Source organism: Misgurnus anguillicaudatus, chromosome 8 (assembly GCF_027580225.2).
Source record: "Misgurnus anguillicaudatus chromosome 8, ASM2758022v2, whole genome shotgun sequence".
In the NCBI taxonomy this organism is placed as follows: domain Eukaryota; kingdom Metazoa; phylum Chordata; class Actinopteri; order Cypriniformes; family Cobitidae; genus Misgurnus; species Misgurnus anguillicaudatus.
In genome coordinates this window covers 2764371-2788772 of record NC_073344.2, presented here as the reverse complement: position 1 = coordinate 2788772, position 24402 = coordinate 2764371, and the positions used below count along the sequence as shown (strand labels likewise).

The following is a 24402-nucleotide window of genomic DNA, read 5'->3' as shown; positions in this document are numbered from 1 at the left end:
TCTCAATGTTAAATTGTAACAAACATAACTACAGCAGTAGTTAATAGATTCGTTTTTAGTTTAAAACAATAACAGTTCACTGTTCCAAAACAAACTCTGATAGTTCCAGGGTAGTGTTAAATGGTGCTTGTTTACATGGCTTCATTTACATCTAGAGACCTTATATTGATGGCCACTAGGATGACAATTTTACTTTGTTTTAAAACAATAAAAAAAAAGAATTCTAAAATAAAAGACTAAAACAGCAGTCACGCTAACTTCATTGCTTATATATATATGTACAATTTTGTTTAAATGAACTTAGTTTTTCAAATTATATTTTACATTCTACTACTCCTGAATGTTTCTCATGTTTGCATTCAATTTATTATTTAGCTTTAGTATTTAGCCTTTTAAGATTTTTTCTATAACAACGTTTAACATTTTTTGCTCTGTGTGGAAACAATGGTCTTATCTTCCTTGTCAAATCCACATTAGCTTCTGGAAGTTTAGGTCCAGTTATGCAAGCATTTGTTACATTGTCATGCAAGTCTTGAATTTTGTGGCAGATGTCCTTAGGAATTGTCTGCCATTGCTTCACAGTCTCCAGTATTTCATTTAACATCTCTATTTCAGTTTTAGAGTGGTTTGCTGCAGTGTTCATGTTTTCTTGCAGCGATGTGTCTTGATCCAAAGTAGATACAGCTGTTTTTATCTTGACATCAAATAATTCACATGCCAGGAGAAGGCAGGCACATTTCTTATAATAAGAATATGTACAACAGGTACATTGAAGCGTTGTAGCGGAAGTGTGGTAAATTCTCTCATTACATAAACTTTTTACATCCACCTCTTTTGTGTCAAAGCACAAAACTGAGTAAAGCTGTTTTTGCTGAATTACAGTCGCATGTGCATTTAATTGAAAATCCAAAGCAGGGAACTTTTGAGAAACATTTTTACTTAGCAAATCAGTAAGTACAAGGTGTTTACAGCGATGTCCTCTGATTCCCATTGGGCAACTACAAAAACTTTCAGAAGGACAAACTTTGTAGGAGAGACCAGAGGTTTGTTCTGATGGAATTTCATAAATGTACATGTCGTGGTCTATGAGCTGAATGTCCTTCTCCCAACCTTTCTCTACCAATCTAGATGCTGATTCAAGTATTTGTCCTGACTTCAAAGAAGCATTTTTCATTCTTCCAACTGCATGCAAATCTTGAATGGTCTGGAAGTATCCATCCGTCTTCTTAAGGAGAATTTTGATAAGATCATCCAGCCTACGGTTCCTAATCCCACCCAAAAACTGATATTTAAGGCGATGGAAAAATCTAAATAGACAGGCAAAGAAAGATCTATTAATATGATTGCGTTACATTGTTTTTAGAATTATAGTTTATGTAGCTTTGATTAAATAATAAATACCTTTCAACAAGATTGTTTGTATCAGAAGCAGCATGGTCGTAACATCGTCCAAAGTCAGACCACATGTGTCCTATTTCCAGCCAGTGAACCCTGAAGTATGAGCAAAGAGCTGGGAAATCTTCAAACCTTGTGAAGAACTGCTCAGCAGTTGACTTAAAATCATGTTCCTATTTTATCAAAATTAAACAGCATAACCGATTAATGTTAAGTTAGCTGGTTGCCCTGAAGTAAAAATATACTGTAAATAAAAAAAGGAATTGTTAATTTTTACATACGGTTGTACAAAGCTTCATCTTTTTGACGAAAGAAACAATTTCTGTCCTAACATCGATATTTGATGATCCACTGACTCCAGAGTCTGTCTTTGTAAGCCAACGGACGACAGCCTGAAAACAGTAACATGCAATAACGTTCTTACATTATTAAAAAAAAAAGAATATTATACATTTGTGTATATACGTACTTGCATGACATGATACCAGCAAAGAAGGATGTCTGACTCAGAAAAGACTTTCCGCAAAGCATTAATCTCACACATATCCTTGTCCACCATAAAGCACCTGAAGGAAACAAAATATACCAACAACATGAATAAACAATGTACATCTCTCTTCCTCTCGCTCATCATAGAAATAAAATAACCTAAGTGCAAAAATCTAATAAGGAATAGCTGGCACTGCCAGGGCTTGTATTTATATGGAAGACATGAAAAACTGCCACAGTAGTAAAAGAGCACCTATTGTCTGATTCATGATTTTATATTTTCTTTGATGTGTAAGTGTGTATTAATACATGGTAATGATATATGCAAAAGGTAAATACCCCAATATAAACGATAACGCAAGTTATCATCTCCAACGTAAATCTCTTTTCATGAACTACAACAAACACACAGATTGTAGGCAACAGTTTACTTCCTGGGCCGGTTGACTTCAACACAACGGTCATTATCATAATTCCTCCTGCTTTGACTCACAGCCTGTAAGTTAACTCCTGTTAGCATTGCATTGTGACCAAATCTTTCAAACATGCTAAGGAGTGTCACATTTCTGGCTGACATCAGAGGTATTCAGACCAATCACAACGTACAGATTAGCTGGCCAATCAGGGACACAACGCTTTTCAAATCAATAAGCTTTGTACAAAGTGGATATCTGGAGCAACAATAATGTACGGTATGTGGAAAATAATGTGTTTTTTAACCATTAACCATGCAAACACATCGTATCATACACACAAAACGACGATTTTAGCAATGCAATAGGTGCCCTTTAAAGATACACTGAAAATGTTAGATATGTACTAATGTTGCTGATATGTCAATATGTTGCTGCTTTAAGTAAATTTAATTTGTTTTAAAAAAAATATATTTTACTAAATTCTAGTAAAAAAAAAAAAGAATAATCAAAACCTTCAAAGACTATTAAACAGTGTTTCTGAGGTGACGTCTATTACAGTTTTATAAACAAATTTAGAAAATATACAAACCTTGGTGCAGGACACACTCTTTTAAACTGCTGTAAAGCCATTACCAGTGTTGCCTCCTTCTCACTGCTTGTTATAATAAAGGCAATTGGAACTCCATGGCCATAGTCATCTCTTATAGCCAGTGTATAAAGTGGAAAATTATACTGGTTGACGCAATGAGTGGCATCCAAAAATATAATGTTCTTTCCATGTCTGTTTAGATTTTCTTTCATGTTGGGTGTCTGAAGGATAATAATAAGATCCTTCTCATGGGAAAAAGGCTGAAAAAAAACTACATTGTCCTTGCACTGACCAGTTAACAATTGTGCTGAACTAATAGCATCATTTTTATCCAAATGGTTTCTGCGTAGCAAACATGTGTGAATACTCTCAATGTCCTTTGGAGTAACAAAGTACTGACGGTTGTTCAAGTCATTGTGTCCATGAGACCTTGACCATTTGTGGGCTTCCAATAGAATGATATCTGGCTTGACACCCAGCGAGATCCATTCCTCAATCTGTTTAACCAAATCTGGACACACTGTTTGAAAGTGTCCTTCTTTTTCGCAAGTTGCATTGTGCCCATTGTGTTCTTTGCTGGTATGCTGCACAATGATTTTGTGGCTCAGCCAATCATTTTTAACCTTAAATGATGTGTAAGCCATACATCCTGCACTTTTGTAACTTCCTTCAAGGGGATTCCCTGACCGGATACAATAGAAAAAATAGTATCCATTTTCCTTGTCCTTCTGACTTGCAGAATTTGTGTTCCTAAACATTTTCATAGTTTCAAGTGTTTTCTTGATGAATGTCTCATGGTTTTCTTCCTTCTTCAGTACATGGACATCAACTGTAATATTTTTGTTTTTTCCTTTTTGTCTTTCTTCCCGCAACACGGTTTTCTTTATATACTCCTCCATTTTCTCTTTACATTCTGGGGAGAAAAAAGCAACTTTTATAACTATTATTATTATTATTATTATTATTACTATTGTACATTAGATAAGCTAATCACTGGATTATAAGTGAACTACAAAAAATATCACCCTGAGACAACACAAGACATTTCATAACAAAAATATTATAATAACAACAACAACAATAATAATAATAATATAGATTAACTGAGATCCCTGTGTCAGCACAATATATTATATTATTATTGTTATTACTAATCAAATTCAGTGATAAATTATTGTTTGTATTGTAAGAGATTATGACCTTAAATCATCACAGCGTATGATGACCCTGGATCGTCACATGCATATGATGACCCTAAATCGTCACGTGCATATGATGACCCTAAATTATCACGGGCATATGATGACCCTAAATCATCATGGGCATGTGATGACCCTGGATCGTCACGGGCATATGATGACCCTAAATCATCATGGGCATATGATGACCCTGGATCGTCACGTGCATATGATGACCCTAAATCGTCACGTGCATATGATGACCCTAAATCATCACGGGCATATGATGACCCTGGATCGTCACGAGCATATGATGACCCTGGATCGTCACGAGCATATGATGACCCTGGATCAACACGTGCATATGATGACCCTGGATCGTCACGGGCATATGATGACCCTGGATCGTCACGGGCATATGATGACCCTAAATCATCACGGGCATATGATGACCCTGGATCAACACGTGCAAATGATGACCCTGGATCAACACGTCCATATGATGACCCTGGATCATCACACGCACATGATGACCCTGGATCATCACGGGCATATGATGTCCCTGGATCATCACGGGCATATGACGACCCTGGACCAACACAAGACATTACATTTTTATTGAAATTACCAATGTTTGGTCCAAATCTATCCGCAAAGTATGGAAAAAGTATCCCTTATGAAAATTAACAATGGTTTAATTGTGGTAAAAGTGTAGTAACCATGTATTTTGGTGTATTGATTACTGTGAACAAAACCATGGTTTTGCTCCACTAACGCACGGTTTAAATATGGTTTATGAAAACCATGCTTGTCAAAACCATGGTATTTTGTGGTTACGATGGTTTTACTACAGTAATCACCTTTTTTTAACTGTAATAAAACCATGGTTAATTTTTGTAAGGGATCTGGTACATATATTCATCTGTTTATGTAATAAAGATACGATTACGCGATAATGATGCACCTCTCGGCCTGGAAGGCTAAACGATTAGGTTCGGTTATCAATTTGCATAATAAACGTGCGGTTTAGCGATCGTTCGGTTACCAATTTGCATAATAAACGTGCAGTTTAGCGATCCTTCGGTTACCAATTTGCATAATAAACGTGCGGTTTAGCGATCCTTCGGTTACCAATTTGCATAATAAACGTGCGGTTTAGCGATCGTTCGGTTACCAATTTGCATAATAAACGTGCAGTTTAGCGATCCTTCGGTTACCAATTTTCATAATAAACGTGCTGTTTAGCGCGTTAGGAAAAGGTTAATTTGGACAATAGCCTATATATATAAACAGTCTAGCAAATCGCGTCAGTTAATCATCCATGTACAAACGTAAGTCAGTAAATAATAAACTGAGAAAGGACAAATAACATATGGCTTTAGTTTAAAGATGCACACTTACCTGCACAAATCCACAAAATGGATGCGAACTTTCCGAAGTGACGCATAGGTTGAAAGTGGTAGAAATGAGCGCTCAAATTGAACGAGCTCGTGTGACTGCGCTGATTGGTTGAAAGTTTTTTTTCAAAGCCCCTCCCTTGTTGACCCAGGAACGCGTCGAACTCTGCAAAATCAGGTCGTGCGTGTCTGACCCACTCAGAGGTCACACTTTCAGAGGGAAAGTTAACTGTCTTTGTCTTCCAACATGCTGTTTTGTGGAATTCAGTTGGATGTTGAGGTGGAAATGTTAAAGAGTTTCATAATATTATTATGAAGAAGAGTTTCCTAAACATAAAGCATATTATCATTCAGGAAATCAAAAATAAAACACATAGATACCAAACAAGGACTAGATATAATTTGGATTAAGTAATTAATACTAAACATTCATTTAAACTAGTCTGGGTTAATATACTAATATAACATAAACACCAAGAACATAATCCATAATGAGATTAGAAATAGTTGATTAAGACATTTCTATGAAGGTACATTTGGTGCAAAACAACTGCACACCTGTGACAGTGGAATTTGTATTTGTAGACATTATCCACACATGTGTATCACAAAATTTGAAGTCACAGATGAAGAGTTGCAAACTTGTATATTTTTTTATTTCCCTCAAATACAACACAACAGTTACACCTTCACAAATCCTGCAGTGCAGCTGCACAAATCCCATTTTACAAATCACAGATTAAGAAACTCACAAGATCAATTTTTTTTGCTACAATTGCTGCAGTAAATATGGTGCAAAACCTACTTGAACGCCTGCATCAAATAATGTGAAGTCACACACAAATTTTGTACATTCGCAAAATCAGTTTGTGCATCTGTGCGATGAGACTTGCATGTGTGTACAATTTCTTTTCACAAATATTCTTTTTATATATAATTTCTAGCCCAAACACAAGTACATAAATACAACTGCTTGAATCTGCTGCTACAAGTTTCAAACACTAGTGATGGGAAGTTCGGATCATTTTTCTGATTCGGATCTTTGAATCTCGTTCATCAAAATGAACGAATCTTTTTTTGAGTCATTTCGTTCTTTTCGTTCATTTAAAATATGATTACCTATAATTTCACAAATTACCCCAAAATAACCACTTATGCAAACAATTATGACATTTCTAACACGTTATGAGAAATAAAAATTCCTATTTCATTATTTTTTGACACAAGCTCTGAAACCTGCACAAGAGATAGAAATGATTAGCTTACCTCCTAAGTCAGTCCTCGTGTACAAGTCAGGTTAATGCAGCCAAAGCCAAGAAACTGAACTTCATATTTATCACATTTGTATGCCTCCTCTCGTGTCTACAGATGTTTGTCAACTCGTCACTGTCTTACTGACTCTCTGTGTTCGGCCAGGCTGTGCCGTGTGATATACAGCACAGTATCGGGCCGGAAAGAGAAATGATTAGTTCATCATTCTCTCGAGTTCGGGACGGGTTCGAGTCTTTCGTTCTTCCTGTCAGCCATAGAGAGGCTATGCTTTCAGGACCGGAAAGATAAATGATTAGTTCATCTTTCGGTTCCGAGTCTTTTGTTCTTCCTGTCAGTCCCATAGAGGCTATGCTGTCAGTACCGGAAAAAGAAATGATTAGTTCATTCAAGTCGTGAGTTCGGGTTCGGCCGGGTCCGAGTCCTTATGTCACGTGATTGCTGGTATATCACATTAAATACAACATTAGATTCGTATTGTTGATTGCGTCTGAATGTATCCTATATTGTTTTATATTTAGTAATTAAAATACAAAATATGTGCAAAAACATTATTTGAAAAATAAAAGTTCCATCTTATTGAAGATCGAAAGACTCGAACCCAGCGGAACCCGAACTCGAAAGGTGAACTAATCATTTCTCTTTCCGGTACTCGTAGCATAGCATCTATGGGACTGACAGGAAGAACAAAAGACTCGAACCTGTCCCGAACTCGAGACTCAAGAGAATTATGAACTAATCATTTCTGTTTCAGATTCAGAACCCATATGTTGCGCAATGCGCATGCGCGGTCAACACAAAATGAACGAATCACTCTCTGAGACAACTCGGTAGTCCCGAGTCATATTAAAGATTCGTTCAAAATGAACGAATCGTTCACGAACGACACACCACTATCAAACACTCTTTTTCGTGTGCTCTCTCTTTTGCACCAAATATCTCTGAGATAAATGGTGCGAAAGTGATTTGTATATCTGTAGGCTATGGCGAGCACTGTTTAGCACTGCCCACCAGGTGGTGCCCGACACTCACTGAATCAGAGTTTATTAATTACCACCAATGTTTCAGCAAGGTAAATTGCCTTTATCAAGGTATTATTTTCACCAAGTGGAGAACAATATAAATGGGAGTGCTAATTATACACACATGAAGGTAATTACATACAATATTCCAATGATTCATTAGTAAACAAAATATAAGTTCCATAAATTTCAAACCATCAATATAAATAGATTAAAAAATACAAGCAGCAAATACACACATAGGCCTACATTTAAATAAGATACTAAATGATGTAAGTCCCATTCATTTTTAATGAATTGAATGGAATATCATAAAACCAATTATTTTATTTTTCGGACAGGAGGTGGGGCCATGGAAAGAACGTTTGCGATCTCTTTTGCAAATATGACCTTTTTTGAAGAAAAATTTGTGTATTTAAATCATGCTTTTTCTTCTAATATACTAATTTGGATGATTATTTCTGTCTTTTTTAATCGGGTTACTAAACAACTAAATTCTTTTTATTATTATCTAAACAGTTGTTCTGATTCTTAACATTTACTTTGGATGCTAACCCAAATCAAATCAGCTTTTTAGACTTGTGGATAGCTCGTAATTTTTTATATAGGGATCCGATTGAAAAAACCTACAGCTCGAAATACACTATTGAGAGTGGATTTTTATTGTCCTGAGCAGGGCCGTACGCAAGATTTTATAAATACCGAGGTCCATATGTATTTTTTTTAGGGCATGCACCCCAGGAAAAAATGTCTTATTTCTCTGCTCTACATATATGAATTATAACACATCAGAAAACCAAAGAATCTAATAACTATAGATTTCAAACCATGTCAGACTTTTGTTGTTTATTAGTAATACATTGAAATAATTATTTTACCATCCTGGGCACACTGCTGTGTCAGTAAAATAAACATAGGCTAACTGAATATATGATCATTTTAGTGAATTATCTAAAGGCTATCAAGAATTGGTTTATTAAATTCATTCACAATATGCACACACTTATTATACACTTAATATGCTGAACTACAACATCAATAATGCAGTGGCAGAACTAGAATTTTATAAATGGGGTGTCCAAGGCTACTTTAGGGGGTCCATATCCCATGAAAGAAAACTGTGTAATTATTATAATACTTCACATTACCCCATATTAGATAAATATTATTCTTGCCCTGCATGCATTACTACATGCATTATACTAACTGTAAGATACAAACATAATGCAAGGCTGAACTTGCATAATAAACCAACTTACTTCAAAGAGCAGAGATCAACATTAAGGATTGTTGGCAAAAAAAGGTATTTATTTAAAATTAAATATGGATTAATCTTTTTTTACGAAGTTACAGTCAGGACCAGTGAGTGATTTTCTCTTCTTTTGTTATTTAAGTAACTTTAATGACTTCAACAGGTACAGTTTTTTTCTGTTGTACTGCCCATCTGTTTCCATAGTAATTAATTGTATCTGTTCTGTCATTGGTTCTTGTCACGTTTAATTACCCTGCCTGTTGATTGCCCGTTTGTCAGCTGTTGTTTTATGTTGGTTGTTTCCGGTCATGTTTTACTGTTCGTGTTCTTGCATGTGCTCCTGTACCTTGTTTGGATTTAATACACTCAAAAACTGCATTTGGATCCACTCATCTTGCCTTCCCGTGACAGTTATCATCCGTTACCTAGGGGTGACCCCGAATAGTCGAAGATTCGATGCATCGATAGGAGAAGCCTGATTCGACTACCAATCTCACAGTCGAATTGTCGCAGATGTGTTATGAAATGAGGATCATATAATTTTGGCCATATATAGGTGCACTGTGCACAAATCTTATTTCACATATAACAGCTTTCTCCCAATATATTAATATACAGCATATTATTATAATTCTGCAAATAATATGTGAAGTATCAGCTTTCAATAAATATTTTTAAAATGCATTAATAAATCCAGCAACCCCTGTGACCGGGCTACACGTCCATAAGAGGTTCCTATGTTAATAAACCATTGCCTCTTTGTTTCTACATTTAAAAGAAAAAGCTGGCAATTCTGGCTATACTTTCATTCTTTTAATAATTTCTTTATTTTATTTTATTTATAAATCACTCTGGGTTATCTGATGTATATATTTGGCTTATGTTTTGTTTTCGTGCACTTGAGGCATTTTGAACATTTGTTCTGCACTTTGATACTTCTGACCTTATTTTATTAAAAAAATGTATTTATTACAAACGGAAATTCTGATCTAATTTAAGTCTGTACATTTTGGATTGGTTTTTGTTGTATAGATTTTGCACTATTGCATGCCGGCTGGCTGGCCATGCTTGCGCATGCAATTTAGCCGAACGTGCTAGGTGCTCTTATTCTCATATTTAGAAGTTCATCAAACTAAACATTAAAAAAAACGGATGTTTTCGACGGGTATACGTTTTTAAAATGTATTTAAAACATAGTAGTTATCTTGTCAAAAGTTAAACTACAAAACAGGTAAGCCGTTTCTTTAAATTTCGGTAATGAAGCAGGAAATATCTGCACCGAACCTATATTTATGCCTGACACGACTGTCTTTCTTGTGATTTAATATTATGGTCGGTGTTCACTTTCAAATGATAGAAAAGAGATTCCTGAAATAAATAATATCATCAGTTGTTTCTGTATCTAAAGTGAATGGAGATGATCAAAGTGAAAGCAAGCAGGTATTTCTGTGCTAAATAATAACACGTAGTGTCTATAAAATCATTGATTTCAGTGTTTTTATGAATTGTATATAAAGCTTAGTTTTTATAATTTGCAGTTACAATCACAAATTATTTTTCATTTCTCATTTGTCGTTTTTTTTGTCATGACTGCTTTGACACGCTTAATCTCCAAATTAAATAAAAACACAGAATTAGCAGAGGTTTCCAAGGCAGGATCACCTTTGTTATATTTTTATAATAAAGGTTATATTTTAGTTATCAAAATGTTTTTTGTGTGATGTTCTGTAGATCGTGGCTTTAAAATGTTATGAGGAATATTCTGTCCTGGCAGATACGTCTCTGTATTGTTAGACAGATAGTGAACATCAACAATAAGACTCAGTAGGCTTGACTCCAGGTTGAGTGTTTTCTTTACTGAAATCTTGGTTGTTTTCTTTTTTTGTAAAACTGTAATGCAGTATAAAATAAACACTATGTTACAGTCAAATATGTGCAGCATCAACATAAATATAATAACCACAGCCCATATTACAATATAATTCACTCAAATAACATAAATAAATGGGCTAAATCAAATATAGGCAAATGAATAATCATAAATAAGGCTTAACAGCCTGCTAACTCTGAATATATAGCCCAGATAAATACATGCTAGCGGTTAGCATCACAATTAGCATTCACTCGATTTTTACTGAAAATAAATGCTTTTAAACAACAGTAGTAGAACGTCTACACGTTTTAACTACTTAAACAACTGTGATAGACCATACTCACTGATGGATCTATTCCAAGGATAGACAAATAACATTAGTGGAGGAGCATTCAGTCTGCATGTACACCTGTTGATGAACTCATTACAAGCGCAATGACTCCAAATACCACCAGATGTCACTACACAACATTAACAAAGCACTGACACTGATAGGAGTCAGAACAAGGAATAATTAAACAAATGTTGTCTTACATTTTACCTTAAAAATATATAAATGTATCGTCAGTTTTGTCTTCGTTCATCACTTGAAAGACAGTTTTGGTCACTTTATCAGAAAGTTGTTTTTGTGTGCTGCTTGTGAAAGAAAATAAAAGTTATCAATTTGTACCTGGCCTGACCCCCTCCCAACCCATGCACACACACATAGATGATTTGACTATCGGTCGACTATGAAAAGATTCGACAATTCTGATTCGAATATGTAAATCCTTAGTCGAGGACAGCCCTACCGTTAACATTGAAGAAGAGTCTTCCTTACAGTCAAATGTAATATATAAAGTCTAAAAATAATATATCACCTGGCCTCACCCCCTCCCAACCCATGCACACACACATAGATGATTCGACTATCGGTCGACTATGAAAAGATTCGACAATTCTGATTCGAATATGTAAATCCTTAGTCGAGGACAGCCCTACCGTTAACATTGAAGAAGAGTCTTCCTTACAGTCAAATGTAATATATAAAGTCTAAAAATAATATATTGTTGCTGCCCGATGAAACTCACATATGTCCAAAACAGTTACTTTTAAGTATATCAAAAGCAGTTAAATGTAGCGTGTTGTGTTTTTCCTCAAATAAAACAATCTTCAGTCTTAGGTTTTGATTTCAAAGATGGACTTTATTGTAAGCGAAATAAAGCTGTGAGGAGATCTTGCAAGATCCACTGGCTTCTTCTTGCACCATGGCTGATATATATATCCTTTGGCTCCCTCCCCTCCATGCTTAGAACAATATAGGATTTGTAATATGAAGAACTACATGACATTCCTCAGACCAGTGTCTCCTTTCCATGACCTATTTGACCCTTGGCTATTCATTATAAAAACCCTTCGTGCCCTTTGACATGAAACTATTTGACATGAATACAAACAGCTGGTCCAGATGGTTCTTAAACTACTGCATAGTTAGATTATATTGGTAAACTCATGATGCACATATTTGGATTAAAATAAACTACTTCATAATCCCCGCTCTGAGGCTTACATAGCCTCAGTTTTCCTGTTTATTTATTTTAATCCGGAGTGCTGTTTCATAATTCAGTGTCTCCATTATTACTATCTTGTGGCTAAAGAAAGCCACTATACATTACCAATTACCCAATTATGCCACAGCACTTCGAACTATGGACATTAAGAACAAACGTCTTTCCATTCTCATTTTGACTTGAATGTAAAAGTAAAAGAACTTAAGTCCTAAACAGTTTGTGCGCAATTGGTTCTGCGCTTACAGTTATCATTATAGCTATGTAGGAAGATGCCAAGATGGCGGCTAGATAGGAGGAGGTGTTTTTGAAGCGTCGTCGGGAAAGTTTCTAGGCTGGGTGATATTACAACCAATATAGCTAACAAATATATATAAATGAACAAATAAACGAAATTGACAATTAATCTCTCATTTTGAGCCGAATTTATGGGCAGAAGGAAAAATAAACAAGCTCCAGTTGCTACCGTGTCAATGCCTGAACCTGAGTCAAAGATGAATCCCGTTCAAACGTCAAGTACCACTTCATCCGAGAACCGAAACGCATTGAAGAGTGAAGAGGCAACAACATGGTTTGACTCTCAACCCGTAATCTCTGATCTCTTAGCTGTTCCGCTTCCCGACACTCCTGTAAAACCTAGTCTGAAAAAGTCTAAGCGAGAGTACAGCGGGAGTGATGACGCGTCTGTTGAAATTTTGGCTGCCATACGTGAATTTCGCGAAGAAATGTTTCAAAAAATTTCAACAATTGACAAAACTACTGCCGTTACAGCACAGCAAGTTGAAAGTTTGTCTTCGACCGTACATCAGCTTGTTACTGAGGTGGCCACTCAGAAAGAGGCGTTGAAAGTCGTATCTGCTGAGATCCAGGATCTTAAACAGGTGAACAAAACTTTAAAAGAAGAAGTTGGAGACTGCAAGCGATATAGCTGGAGGTGGACACTGAAGCTGCACGGGGTGCAAGAAAAGGATGGAGAAGATGTCCGTCGCGTTGCAATCGATATCCTTAGCAACGTGGTTCCCGGTATTAGTGAAATAATGGAGGATGCAGTGGACATCGCGCATCGTCTCGGCCCGCGGAGAAAGGATGGTACATGCAGATCTATAATTATCTTGTTCGCTCTTCGTCGTTACCGAGATACTGTCTGGCAAGCTGCCAGAGGTTGCAAGTTCCTGCGCGACAATAAGCTGCGACTCACAGAGGCCCTATCCCCGGAGGACAGAGTGGCAAGAGAAAAACTTTGGCCGTTGGTCAAGAAGGCCAGAGATGAAGGGAAAAAGGCTTCTTTCCGTGGATCGTTTGCTCTGATTGACGGGAAAAGATTTGATTTCGTCAGTGTAAAGTAAGCAGGTTCATTAAACCCATGAGTCCATCACTCCTTCCTTGATTCAGGTGGTACACAGCTTTTTTTGTTTTACCTGGGTTGCAGTTACAGGTAAATATGTGCTGTGTATTTGGCCCGAGACAACGTAAGTTTCATGGATCTAATCATCAGTGTTTATTGCTAATCTTGACTCTTTTGTTAAGCCCAATATTTGGTTTACGACGTTAGCATTGGTATATGTCTTTATACAGTTTGCCTGTTATTTTTGGCATTTCTTATAAAGAATTATTGTTTTTTGGTATGTTAAGAAGTGTTTATTTAGGTTCAAAATCATATGTAAATTGTTCTATGAACATGGTTGGTTGTATATCATTCCTTTCCTTCAAGTAAAGTTTCCGTACAGTTTCATCAGGTGCTAATGGTATACTTACCTGGGTTTTTTTTTTTTTTTTCTTTTGTTTTTGACTTTATGGATTTCAAGTTTAGTTCATTTTCTGTTATGTCATTAAATGTAAGGGGTATTCGTGATGTGGTAAAAAGAAAAGCTATTTTCTTATTTTGTAAAAGCTGCGAAACTGACTTAATTTTTCTTCAGGAAACACATTCTTGTGAGTTAGATGTTAAATTCTGGAAGAATCAATGGGGAAATTCAATTTATTGTAGTCATGGTTCTAATCACTCTGCTGGAGTCTCAATTCTTGTTCATAAATTTAAGGGACAAATTCTGGAGACAATAACTTCAAGTGAAGGCAGATGGGTTATAATGTCACTAAAGCAGGATAACTCAACCTTTATTATTTGTAATCTCTATGGCTGTAATTCCCCCTCTGCTAACAAAGTATTATTTTCTCAAATTAGTTGTAAATTGACCGAAATACATAATAAATACCCAGGTTCTATTCTAATCTTAGGCGGCGATTTTAATGAATGTTTAGATGACTCACTGGACAGATTCCCTCCTAGAAGCAATGAAAGTCTCATTATTAATCCGAATTCTAATGTTTCATCGATATGTTCTGCTCACTCTCTCACAGGTCCATGGCGTTTTTTTTATCCTGTCAGACAGGACTTTACTTGGTCAAATAGTAAAATGACTTTGAAGTCTAGAATTGATTTCTTTTTAGTTTCCTCATCAGCCCTACAATTTGTTAAAAAAGTATCTCATTCATTTGCTCCTCTTTCTGATCACAAACAAATAATTCTAAAATTAAGTTGTGAGAATGAGAGTCCCAAATTACGTGGTTATTGGAAGTTTAATAATAATCTCTTAAATGATAACATTTTCAATGACGATATTAAAAAATGAATTAATGATATGTTTTCTGATAAAACTTATGACGATTATAGACCCAATTGAGAATTTTTTAAATACCGAGTCAGACAAATAGCCATAAGAAGAGGTAAAGATTTAAAACAATCAAAAAATAAAAAATTAACTGAACAAATGGAAAGAATAAATTCTTTATTAATAAGTAATCTGTCACAGGATGAGAGCTAGAATTAAAGGAGTTACATTTACAAATAAATCAAGTTTATCTTGATATTGCTAGAGGTGCTTTCGTTAGGTCCAGGGCTAAATGGCTAGAGGAAGGAGAAGTAAATTCTAGTTACTTTTTTGCATTGGAGAAAATAAATTGCAAACGAAATTCTTTGACTGCACTTAGTATCAATGGTGTCAATTGCACAGATCCTAACCTGATTTCTAGTTTTGTCACAACCTTCTATAAAAATATTTACACATCTGCTTTTAATAAACCCAGTTGTGACAATTTTATAAAGAAAATTCAAGCGCAGATTCCAACAATTGATACTGACTTCAAAGCCTTCTGTGATTCTGAATTGACAATTGAGGAAGTTCGTATAGCGCTGCACTCTATGAAGAAGGGTAAATCCCCAGGCAATGATGGATTAACTGTTGAGTTTTATATTCATTTTTGGGAATCAATCAAACAACCATTGCTTTGCATGTATAAGGACTGTATCAATTCAAAGGATATGACTGCTTCAATGAAACAGGGTGTTATCACCCTTGTTCCCAAACCGGACAAGGACCCTCTTTTAATTGATAATTGGCACCCAATCACGCTCCTCACGATTGATTATAAAATACTAGCCTTAGTATTTGCTAAAAGATTAAAGGTTAAACTTGATCAGTTAATTGCTGAGACACAGTCAGGCTTTATTAAAGAAAGACACATCAGCAACAACATAAGACTTATTTTAGATCTCTTGGATTATGCAGATTTTATACATTCCAAAGCTATTATTTATTTCCTGGACTTTTATAAAGCTTTTGACACCCTTGAGCATGGATTTCTTTTGCAAACTCTCAGATCATTTGGTTTTGGAGACTCTTGTGTTAATGTTATAGAAATGTTTTATAGAGATATTAGCAGCTCTGTCTTACTTGGCTTTAATACTTTTAAGGGATTTTTTATTACCCGTGGTGTCAGACAGGGCTGTCCAATTTCTCCCTTCTTATTTATTTTAGTTACAGAACTATTATCTGTAAGTATTATCCATGAGCAAAGCTTGGTGGGCATATCCATCTTTGATAGAGAAATTAAAATCTCCCAGTTGGCTGATGACACAACTATTTTTTTAAGGGATAAAAGTCAAATAACAAAGGCTATAAATGTAATTGAGCAGTTTTCATGTGCTTCTGGTTTGAAACTGAATATGTCCAAGTGTGAAATAATGACGCTTTATAAAAATGATGATTCCTTAATAGATGGTATCGCAGTTAAAGAGACTGTAAAGTATCTGCGTATTTATTTAACAAAAAATGTTACAGCCAGACAACAGCTTAATTTTTCTAGCAGGGTCAAAAAAACTAAAAATATATTTAATCTTTGGCTACAAAGAGACCTCTCCCTTTATGGAAGAGTTCTCTTGTCTAAAGCAGAAGGGTTATCTCGTTTTGTGTACCCTTCTCTTTCTCTTTTCGTTAATGACTCTACTGCTAAAGGAATAAACAAAATTTTTCTAGATTTTATATGGAAAAATAAACCTCATAAGCTCAAAAAAAAAACAGTCCTTTCGAATAGTCGGAAAAAAGCTGGACTTGAAGTGTTAGACTTTAGTGATACAGTGAACACCTTTAGAATAAATTGGATTAAGAGATGCCTAACAAATCCTAATTCTATATGGTTTTTATACCAAATCATATCTTTGCAAAAATTGGTGGCCTTCCCTTAAAATGTAACTTTTTACCTAATAGACTGTCTTAATTTCACCAGCAGTCTCTCCTTGCTTGGAAGTTATGCTACAATTTTTCACCACATAAAACCTTTCTATGGAACAATTATAATATAATGATTAGGAATAAATCTATTTTTCTCTCTGCATGGTTTAACAGAAATATAATTGGAATTTTTTCAGTTTTTGATACATTTGGCAATTTTTTGTCTTATGAAGAGTTTATGTCTGTTCATAATTTCCCCTTACCATTTAAAGAATATATTGCAGTGCTTAAAGCGATTCCTTCAGGTTTACATCAACTTGTTAAATGTCATCAAAGTTTTAGTAATAATAATACTAAAGAACCTGATTTGGTTTTAGATGGGATAAGCATATTTAACAAAAAGTGTAATAATAAACATATTCGACAAATTCTCCAGAGCAAAACGCATAATAGTCCTAGAGGTAAATTTTATTGGGCATCTTTTATTGAATTCATAGATTGGAAGAAGGCCTGGCTGTAACCTCATAAGTATTGCATCCCAAATAAGTCCAAAGAAATTCATTTTAAGATCTTGCATAAAATATATCCTGTGAATGATGTTGTGGCGAAATATATGGATGTTGACAACTCTTGCTCATTTTGTGGAAATGAAGAAGAAACACTGACCCATATATTTTTTCATTGTGACACAACTCAACATTTTTGGAAAAATGTATATTCTCATTTAAGTAAACACCTTGATTCTTCCAAGTCCTTCCAGTTAAAAGAAATAATTTGCTACTATGAAGGCACATCTAATATTCCAATTGATTACATTGTAAAAAATTTTATTTTATTTGGAAAATATTTTATTCACAAACAAAAATTCTCTAAATCGCTGCTTAACTTTCCACATTTCCTAATCGAAATTGAAACATTTCTAAAATCTCTTAAATTTGTTAAAAACAAGAAAAATGAAAGATTTTTGAAATATTATGATGACTTTTTCTGTATTACCACTTATTCATAATGTTTTCCTATGTTAGTTTATTTTTTATTTATTTATTTGATTCATTTATTTATTTATTTATTTTTATTGTACTAATTCATCTTTCTGTTATCGTGTTATTGTATTTTATTTGTGAAACTTTACATATATAATTTGTTAATTTTTCATTCCTGTAGAGGTTTATGTGTATTCTGTATGTTTCATGTATTGTTAAATGTTTTAAAGCATAAAAAAAATATATAGCTATGTAGAGTATATGATAAAACATCATAAATGTAAAGTCTACGTTAATGAATCCAAGTAAAAAATATTAAAAACAAAAGTAAAGTATGCATAATAAACACAAAATAAATGTTAAAAATTCAATGTTCAAATTCAAAACGAGTAAATATAACTAATTGATACTGATTTTAAGTGTAAAAATAAAAAAATAAGTATAATAAACAAGTATAAATGTAAGTTGATTCAAATAAACAAAGTAAATAAAAATAACCAATAATAAAACTAGGTAAAGATGGCATAATAAACACAAATAAATGTAGATTAACTCAAATAACACAAGTAAATGTGAACCACTAATATACTAAGTAAAGATTGCAACACAAATTAAAGTAAAGTACTCCAAATAAAACAAGAAAATGTAAATAACCAATAATAAACTAAGTAAAGATTGCATAATACACAAATAAATGTAATTAATTCAAATAAAACTAGTAAATGGAAATAACCAATAATACAAAGCATGCATAATAATTCTTAATAACAATTTAAATGAAATTTTTTTTATCTTCGTCTCCATCCTCATCAGAGGTGCTTGAATTCTCGTTTACTAGTTGTAAATTCATTACTGTCTTGTAAAGCAGATCTTGATAATATACAGATTGATTATTTTGCGATTTCAGTTTCCTATCATCTTGATATCTCAGCACTTCCATTTGTTTAACTGTGGCTTTGATAATGAAGACTTTTAATAAGGGTATTACACAACAAAATAATAGTCCTCCAATGCTGCTTGCTACTCCCAAGAATATACCTAATTTTGCGAACCAAGCTCCCCATGCTCCTAATTTTAAATCAAACCAATCCCATATTTTCTCGTCCCTTCCTGCATTGTTTTCCATTTCTATTTGTAAGTCTTTGAGTTTCGCCATGGCTTTCGTAAATGTACCTTCTGGTGAAGTATTATTAGGAATAAATGTACAACATTGATTTCCAAATAAAATACACACTCCATTTTTGTCTGCTAATATCCAATTTAGAGCAAGTCTATTCTGCCATGTCATTTTACTTGTTGCATCTAGTTGTTCTCTTAACGACATCAAAGCCTCATTGGTGTGATTAATGAATCTTTGCTGATTATAATATATGTAATTTATCCATTCTGTATTTTTATTTTGCGAAATCCAAATAAATATTGATTCAAAACCTGATTTCACTTAATCTCTAGCCTTGAATTGATTTGGTACCCCTCTTGGTTGACCTATTGGGTCTAAATATACTTTAGGATCGGGTTCGTAACTTCTCTTAACTCTATGGTTACTTGTGTCCTTTTTCTCCAACTTATTATCAAAATCCCATTCCATTATTTGAATTTCCTGTATTAGTCGTACTCTTGTACAGGTTCCTTTCCATCCTTTTGGCAAAAACGGTAAAAGTTTTCTATGGCCACAAACCCAGAAAAAAAATCTGCTATCCCTTGTGTTTGATCTTCATAGGTGTCCGCATCAGGTAATGCTATAGTTTGATTTTCACAGGTTTTTTCTGGAACTATTTTCTTCCCCTTTCTTATTCCTGATGACCTAATAGGGTGGAAATCTAAGGAGTCGCCGGCCTGTCGAAGTTTTGTTTTATCTATGGTCCAAATTACTTTGCATTTTCCTTTAAATTGTCCCATATTAATATCCCCTGTGGTTTTTACAAAGCACTCATATTCCTTACTATAATCTATGGTGTACCATTGTGGAATCTCTATTTTTTGATTATTTTGTATTTGCATAATTTTGGATATATCGATACCTTTACATCTAGCTGCTAATGATCGTATGTGTCGATACATAAGTCTGTCTTTGGCATTACTTAGAAAACCCAAACATTCTGCTGGACAAGTAGGTTTAAGCATTTTCATATTACAATAGAGTCTATTCATCTCGGCACATTTTTCTAAATCAAATGGATTTGGTACTATTATTACTTGGCTTGCAGGTGATTTCGAACAAAATAGGCAGTTTTTCTCTTCTATGTCTGTTGCTGTAAAGGTTGCCCATTCATACCATTGATTACTTTGTGCCGTTTCCCATAAAATATCTAGTTGGGTATCTTCTTCATACATGTTGTATTCGTCCTCAATGTTTCTCCTTTGTTTTCCACTCAGTGTCAGTTCAGTTGTATTTGCAATTGCGTTGTTCCTAGGTTCCTTTGTGGGTGCAAAAGTCAATTGCTGGGATGTGTGATTGAGCGTTTGTGTTAAGGGTAGTAAAGTGATGACAGGGCCATGTGACTGAGGTTTTGTGTCGGTGCAAGTGAGGTTGGCTGAAAGGACGTGTGATTAAAAGTCTTTGTGGTTGCAAGTGACGATGATGTAAGGGATGTATCGTTCAAAGTCTGTGTTATGGCAGGTGAAATTGATGTCCGGGATGTGTGATTAAATATCTGTGCTGTTCCAGGTGAAGTTAATGACAGGGAAGTATGATTCAGAATCGGAGTTACAGGTGTTGGAGTCCATGGCATTGTGGTGTGATTCTGAACTTGAATGGTTGGTGTCGTTGTGTTGTCCGTAGCATGAATTGGCCACAAGCATATGATGATCAGGCATGTTGTCAGATGTGTTCTGTCCATGGTCATTTTCTGATGCCACACTTTGTGTCTCATTGCTTTTATCCGTCGATGATTCTTGGTTGTTCGTTCCAAGGCTGTCCTTTCTGGTGTCTGGCTTTTCTGTATGAGCTTTGGTGCAGTGGTTCAAGTGATACCACGAGTTGCTGCCTTCCACTCGAAATGCTGTTGGGGTAGCGGCCACTACTTTATAGGGTCCCTCCCTTCTGGCCTGGTTCCATATCCTCCTGAATAACCACAGATAGACGTGGTCCCCTGGGGCAATTGGGCATGTGGTCTCCGTCTCCTCACACGACTGCTTTCTTGTTTCCTGCACATAAATAGCTTTATGGATAGCAGTTAGTTTTTTCATGTATGACCTTAATTCCATTTGCAATTGTTCTAATGGAGGTCCCGAGTATGGGCCTCTACAATATGGAGCTGGCATAGGTCGACCTGTAAGCATTTCATGCGGTGTTAAATGTGTATTTCTGTTAGTTTGCATGCGATAGCTCATTAGTGCTAGAGGTAAAGCATCAACCCAGTTAAGTTTAGTACTTGCACATATTTTATTGAGTTTTGCTTTGATGATCCCATTGGCTTTTTCTACCATTCCTTGAGATTGTGGATGATAAACACATCCTAATCTTTGCTTTATTCTTAAATGTTGTAGTACTTGTTTTACTGTTTTTTGAATAAACGCAGATCCATTGTCTGAACTTATTTCTGATGGTATTCCGAATCTAGGAATGACCTCTCTTGTCAGAAATTTAATCACTGTCCCAGCTCCTTCGTCAGCCGACGGTACAGCTTCCACCCAGCGACTAAATCTACAAATAACAACAAGCATATATTTCTTACCCTGCACTCTCTTGATCATATCCACATAATCCATCACCAAGTGTTTAAAAGGACCCTCTGGTACCGGAATATGACCTATTGGCGTTATTCCTTTTCTGACATTGTACTTAGCACACACTTCACATGTTGACAAAAATTCCTCTACAGTTGCATACAAATATGGAGACCAATACCCTTGTTCTTTAATCTTCCTAATCACGTCTGCTCTGGCACAATGATCAAATCCATGTGCATCTGGGATTAGAATATTTAACAGTGCGGTTGGTGCAACAATGTGACCCTCATGAGACCTCCAAATGTTTTGGGTGTCTTTTGTAGCCCCTCTTCTGTGCCACATAGATTGCTCATACGGCCCTGCCTGTTGCTGAATCCGAGCAATATCATCTATGGTTGGATTGAGTTCTATAAGAACTTCTGGAGCTATTATTGCCACCTGACACCCGGAGGCTTTTTTAGCCTCTGAATCTGCTGCATTATTGCCTTTGATGACAAAATGATTGCCTTTTTTGTGAGCTTGACATTTGATAATGGCTAATCTTTTTGGCAACATCATAGCAGAAATTAATTCAACTATCTGTTCAGCATGTTGAATGGGAGTTCCATCACTTCTTTTAAAACCTCTTTGTTTCCATACTGCCCCAAAAAAGTGGCTGACGCCGTGTGCATAGGCTGAGTCACTAAATATGTTTGCTGTTTGTCCTTTTGCCAACTTACATGCTGCTGTAAGAGCTTTTAATTCTGCTAATTTAGCAGAACATGGCTGGGTGCAGTATTGGGACAGTACAGGCACAAAGGCTTCTCCCTCTTTTTTCACTACTGCATAACCAGTGTGGATTCCTAAATGATCTCTGAAACTGGACCCATCTACAAAGTACGTGACATCTGCTTCAGTAATTGGGGTAGATTCAAGATCAGGTCGTAACCTGGTAAATGCTAATGAGTTAGCAACACATTCATGTGGCTCACCTTCATAAGCCAAAGGAATCAACTCTGCAGGATTAACTGTATTACACCGTTTAATTGTAACATCTGGATGTGTAAGTAGCAATGAATATGCCAAAGTACGGGCTTGTGTCAAAACAAATTTCCCTTGTTCAATTAATTCAAGGTGGATACCCTTGTGCTACATTGTCTAATTTAGTGCTGTAGTATGCTATTGGTTGTTTTTTCCTACCACTGCAGGTTTCTTGCATTAATACTGCAGAAGCATATCCATCAGCTCTGTTGGCCACAAACAGGTGGAAGGGTTTGGTATAATCAGGAGTACTTAAAACAGGCGATTTTTGTAGTTCCTGTTTAATCAATTCAAATGCTGCTAATGCATCTGTATTCCAACTTAAAGGGACACTTCACCCATTTGCATTAATCTTTGTATAGTTAGAACCCCAGTCATGTTTTTGAATGGTCTTTCCTCAGTTGCCGCTGAGACAGGAGAAATACAGATTTCAGTGTTGCACTTTCTTCTTTCAATGATGTAAAAAATCATCATTTTGCATCATTGAAAGAAGGAAGTCCAATATCTTTGTTGAGAAGGTGATACTACAAACACCCATTTTCTCGGTCAAATAGGCACCAAATTCTAAACGTATGTTACATTTAGACTACAAATATGATGCACTTTCAATAAAGATTAATGTTTCTACGGGTGAACTGCTCCTTTAAGGAGGCATTTAGATTTTGTAACCCTGCCTGTTTCATGATGTCTCTCAATGGTGCTGTTTTGATTGCATAATCTTCTATCCAATCAGCATTGAAACCTGTCATTCCTAAAAAAGTCATCATCTGTCCTACTTTTTGTGGCAATGGTGCTTTACTTATGCCTTCTAGGTGTGTTGGGGCTATGGCCTTTGTGCCATATGAGATTAACTGCCCTAAATATTCCACCTGTGGCTGGCAATATTATAGTTTGGTTTTGGATACTTTATGACCTCCTTGAGCTAGTTTAGTAAGTATCTTTATTGAGTCTCTATGGCATTGTTCGAGTGAGGTTGAACAAATCATCAAATCATCCATGTATTGCAGCAAAGTGCTGTCTATCATGAGATCTTCCAAATCAGCTTTAAGTACCTGATTAAATATTGTGGGTGATTGCTTAAAACGCATCGGTAATTTTGCATATGAATATTGTTTACCCGCATATGTAAATGCAAACAAATATCTACTTTCCTCCGCAACTGGTATGCTGAAAAATGCGGAACATAGATCAATCACAGTAAAGTATTTGGCTTCAGGGGGGACATTTGTTAGCAGAGTGTGTGGGTTTGGCACATCAATCGGACTATCCTCTACTATGTCATTTATTGCTCGTAGGCCATTTATTTTTGTTTGCTTTAATTACAGGATAAGTTGGCGTGTTACAATAGCTGTTTGTTTCAAACAGTACTCCCGCTTTCACTAGTCCTTCAATGGTATCTTTTATGCCTAATTCAGCCTCTGGGCGTAACGGGTATTGTGCTTTCCTAGGAATGTATGCATTAGGCTTAAGCTTTACTTTGACTGGGCTGGCTGACTTTACCAAACCTCTGTTAGAACTTGTCGTTCTACATCTTGTGGTAACTCAGCATAAAAACTCTCCTCTGTTTCAGGTATTGACATCATTTGAATTTGTTCCTGTTTGTTAATCATGATTTCCTGAGGAACACCTAACAAAGAAGTTCCATACAGTATTCAGACATCCCAACCTGCAAAAAGTCATTTCAGGGAGGTATCCCGAAGCCCCCTACCCCCCCCCCCTCAAAAAAAAATAAAATAAAGGAGGACAAGGATATGACATTTCAAGATATAAAAGCATAATATTAATTTCTAGA

The 24402-nt window shown here is 35.4% G+C and overlaps 1 protein-coding gene across 1 annotated transcript; it reads right to left on the bottom strand.

The window, feature by feature from the left end:
- Window positions 1–291: 291 nt before the first annotated feature.
- LOC129451237 (uncharacterized) lies at window positions 292–3800 on the bottom strand. The gene is made up of 5 exons (XM_055214306.2): window positions 2890–3800; window positions 1865–1961; window positions 1677–1787; window positions 1402–1568; window positions 292–1307 (listed from the first exon to the last, which is right to left on the bottom strand). Exons 1-5 carry the CDS (start codon window positions 3786–3788, stop codon window positions 368–370), a joined length of 2214 nt encoding a protein of 737 aa, XP_055070281.2. The 5' UTR covers window positions 3789–3800; the 3' UTR covers window positions 292–367.
- Window positions 3801–24402: the final 20602 nt, after the last annotated feature.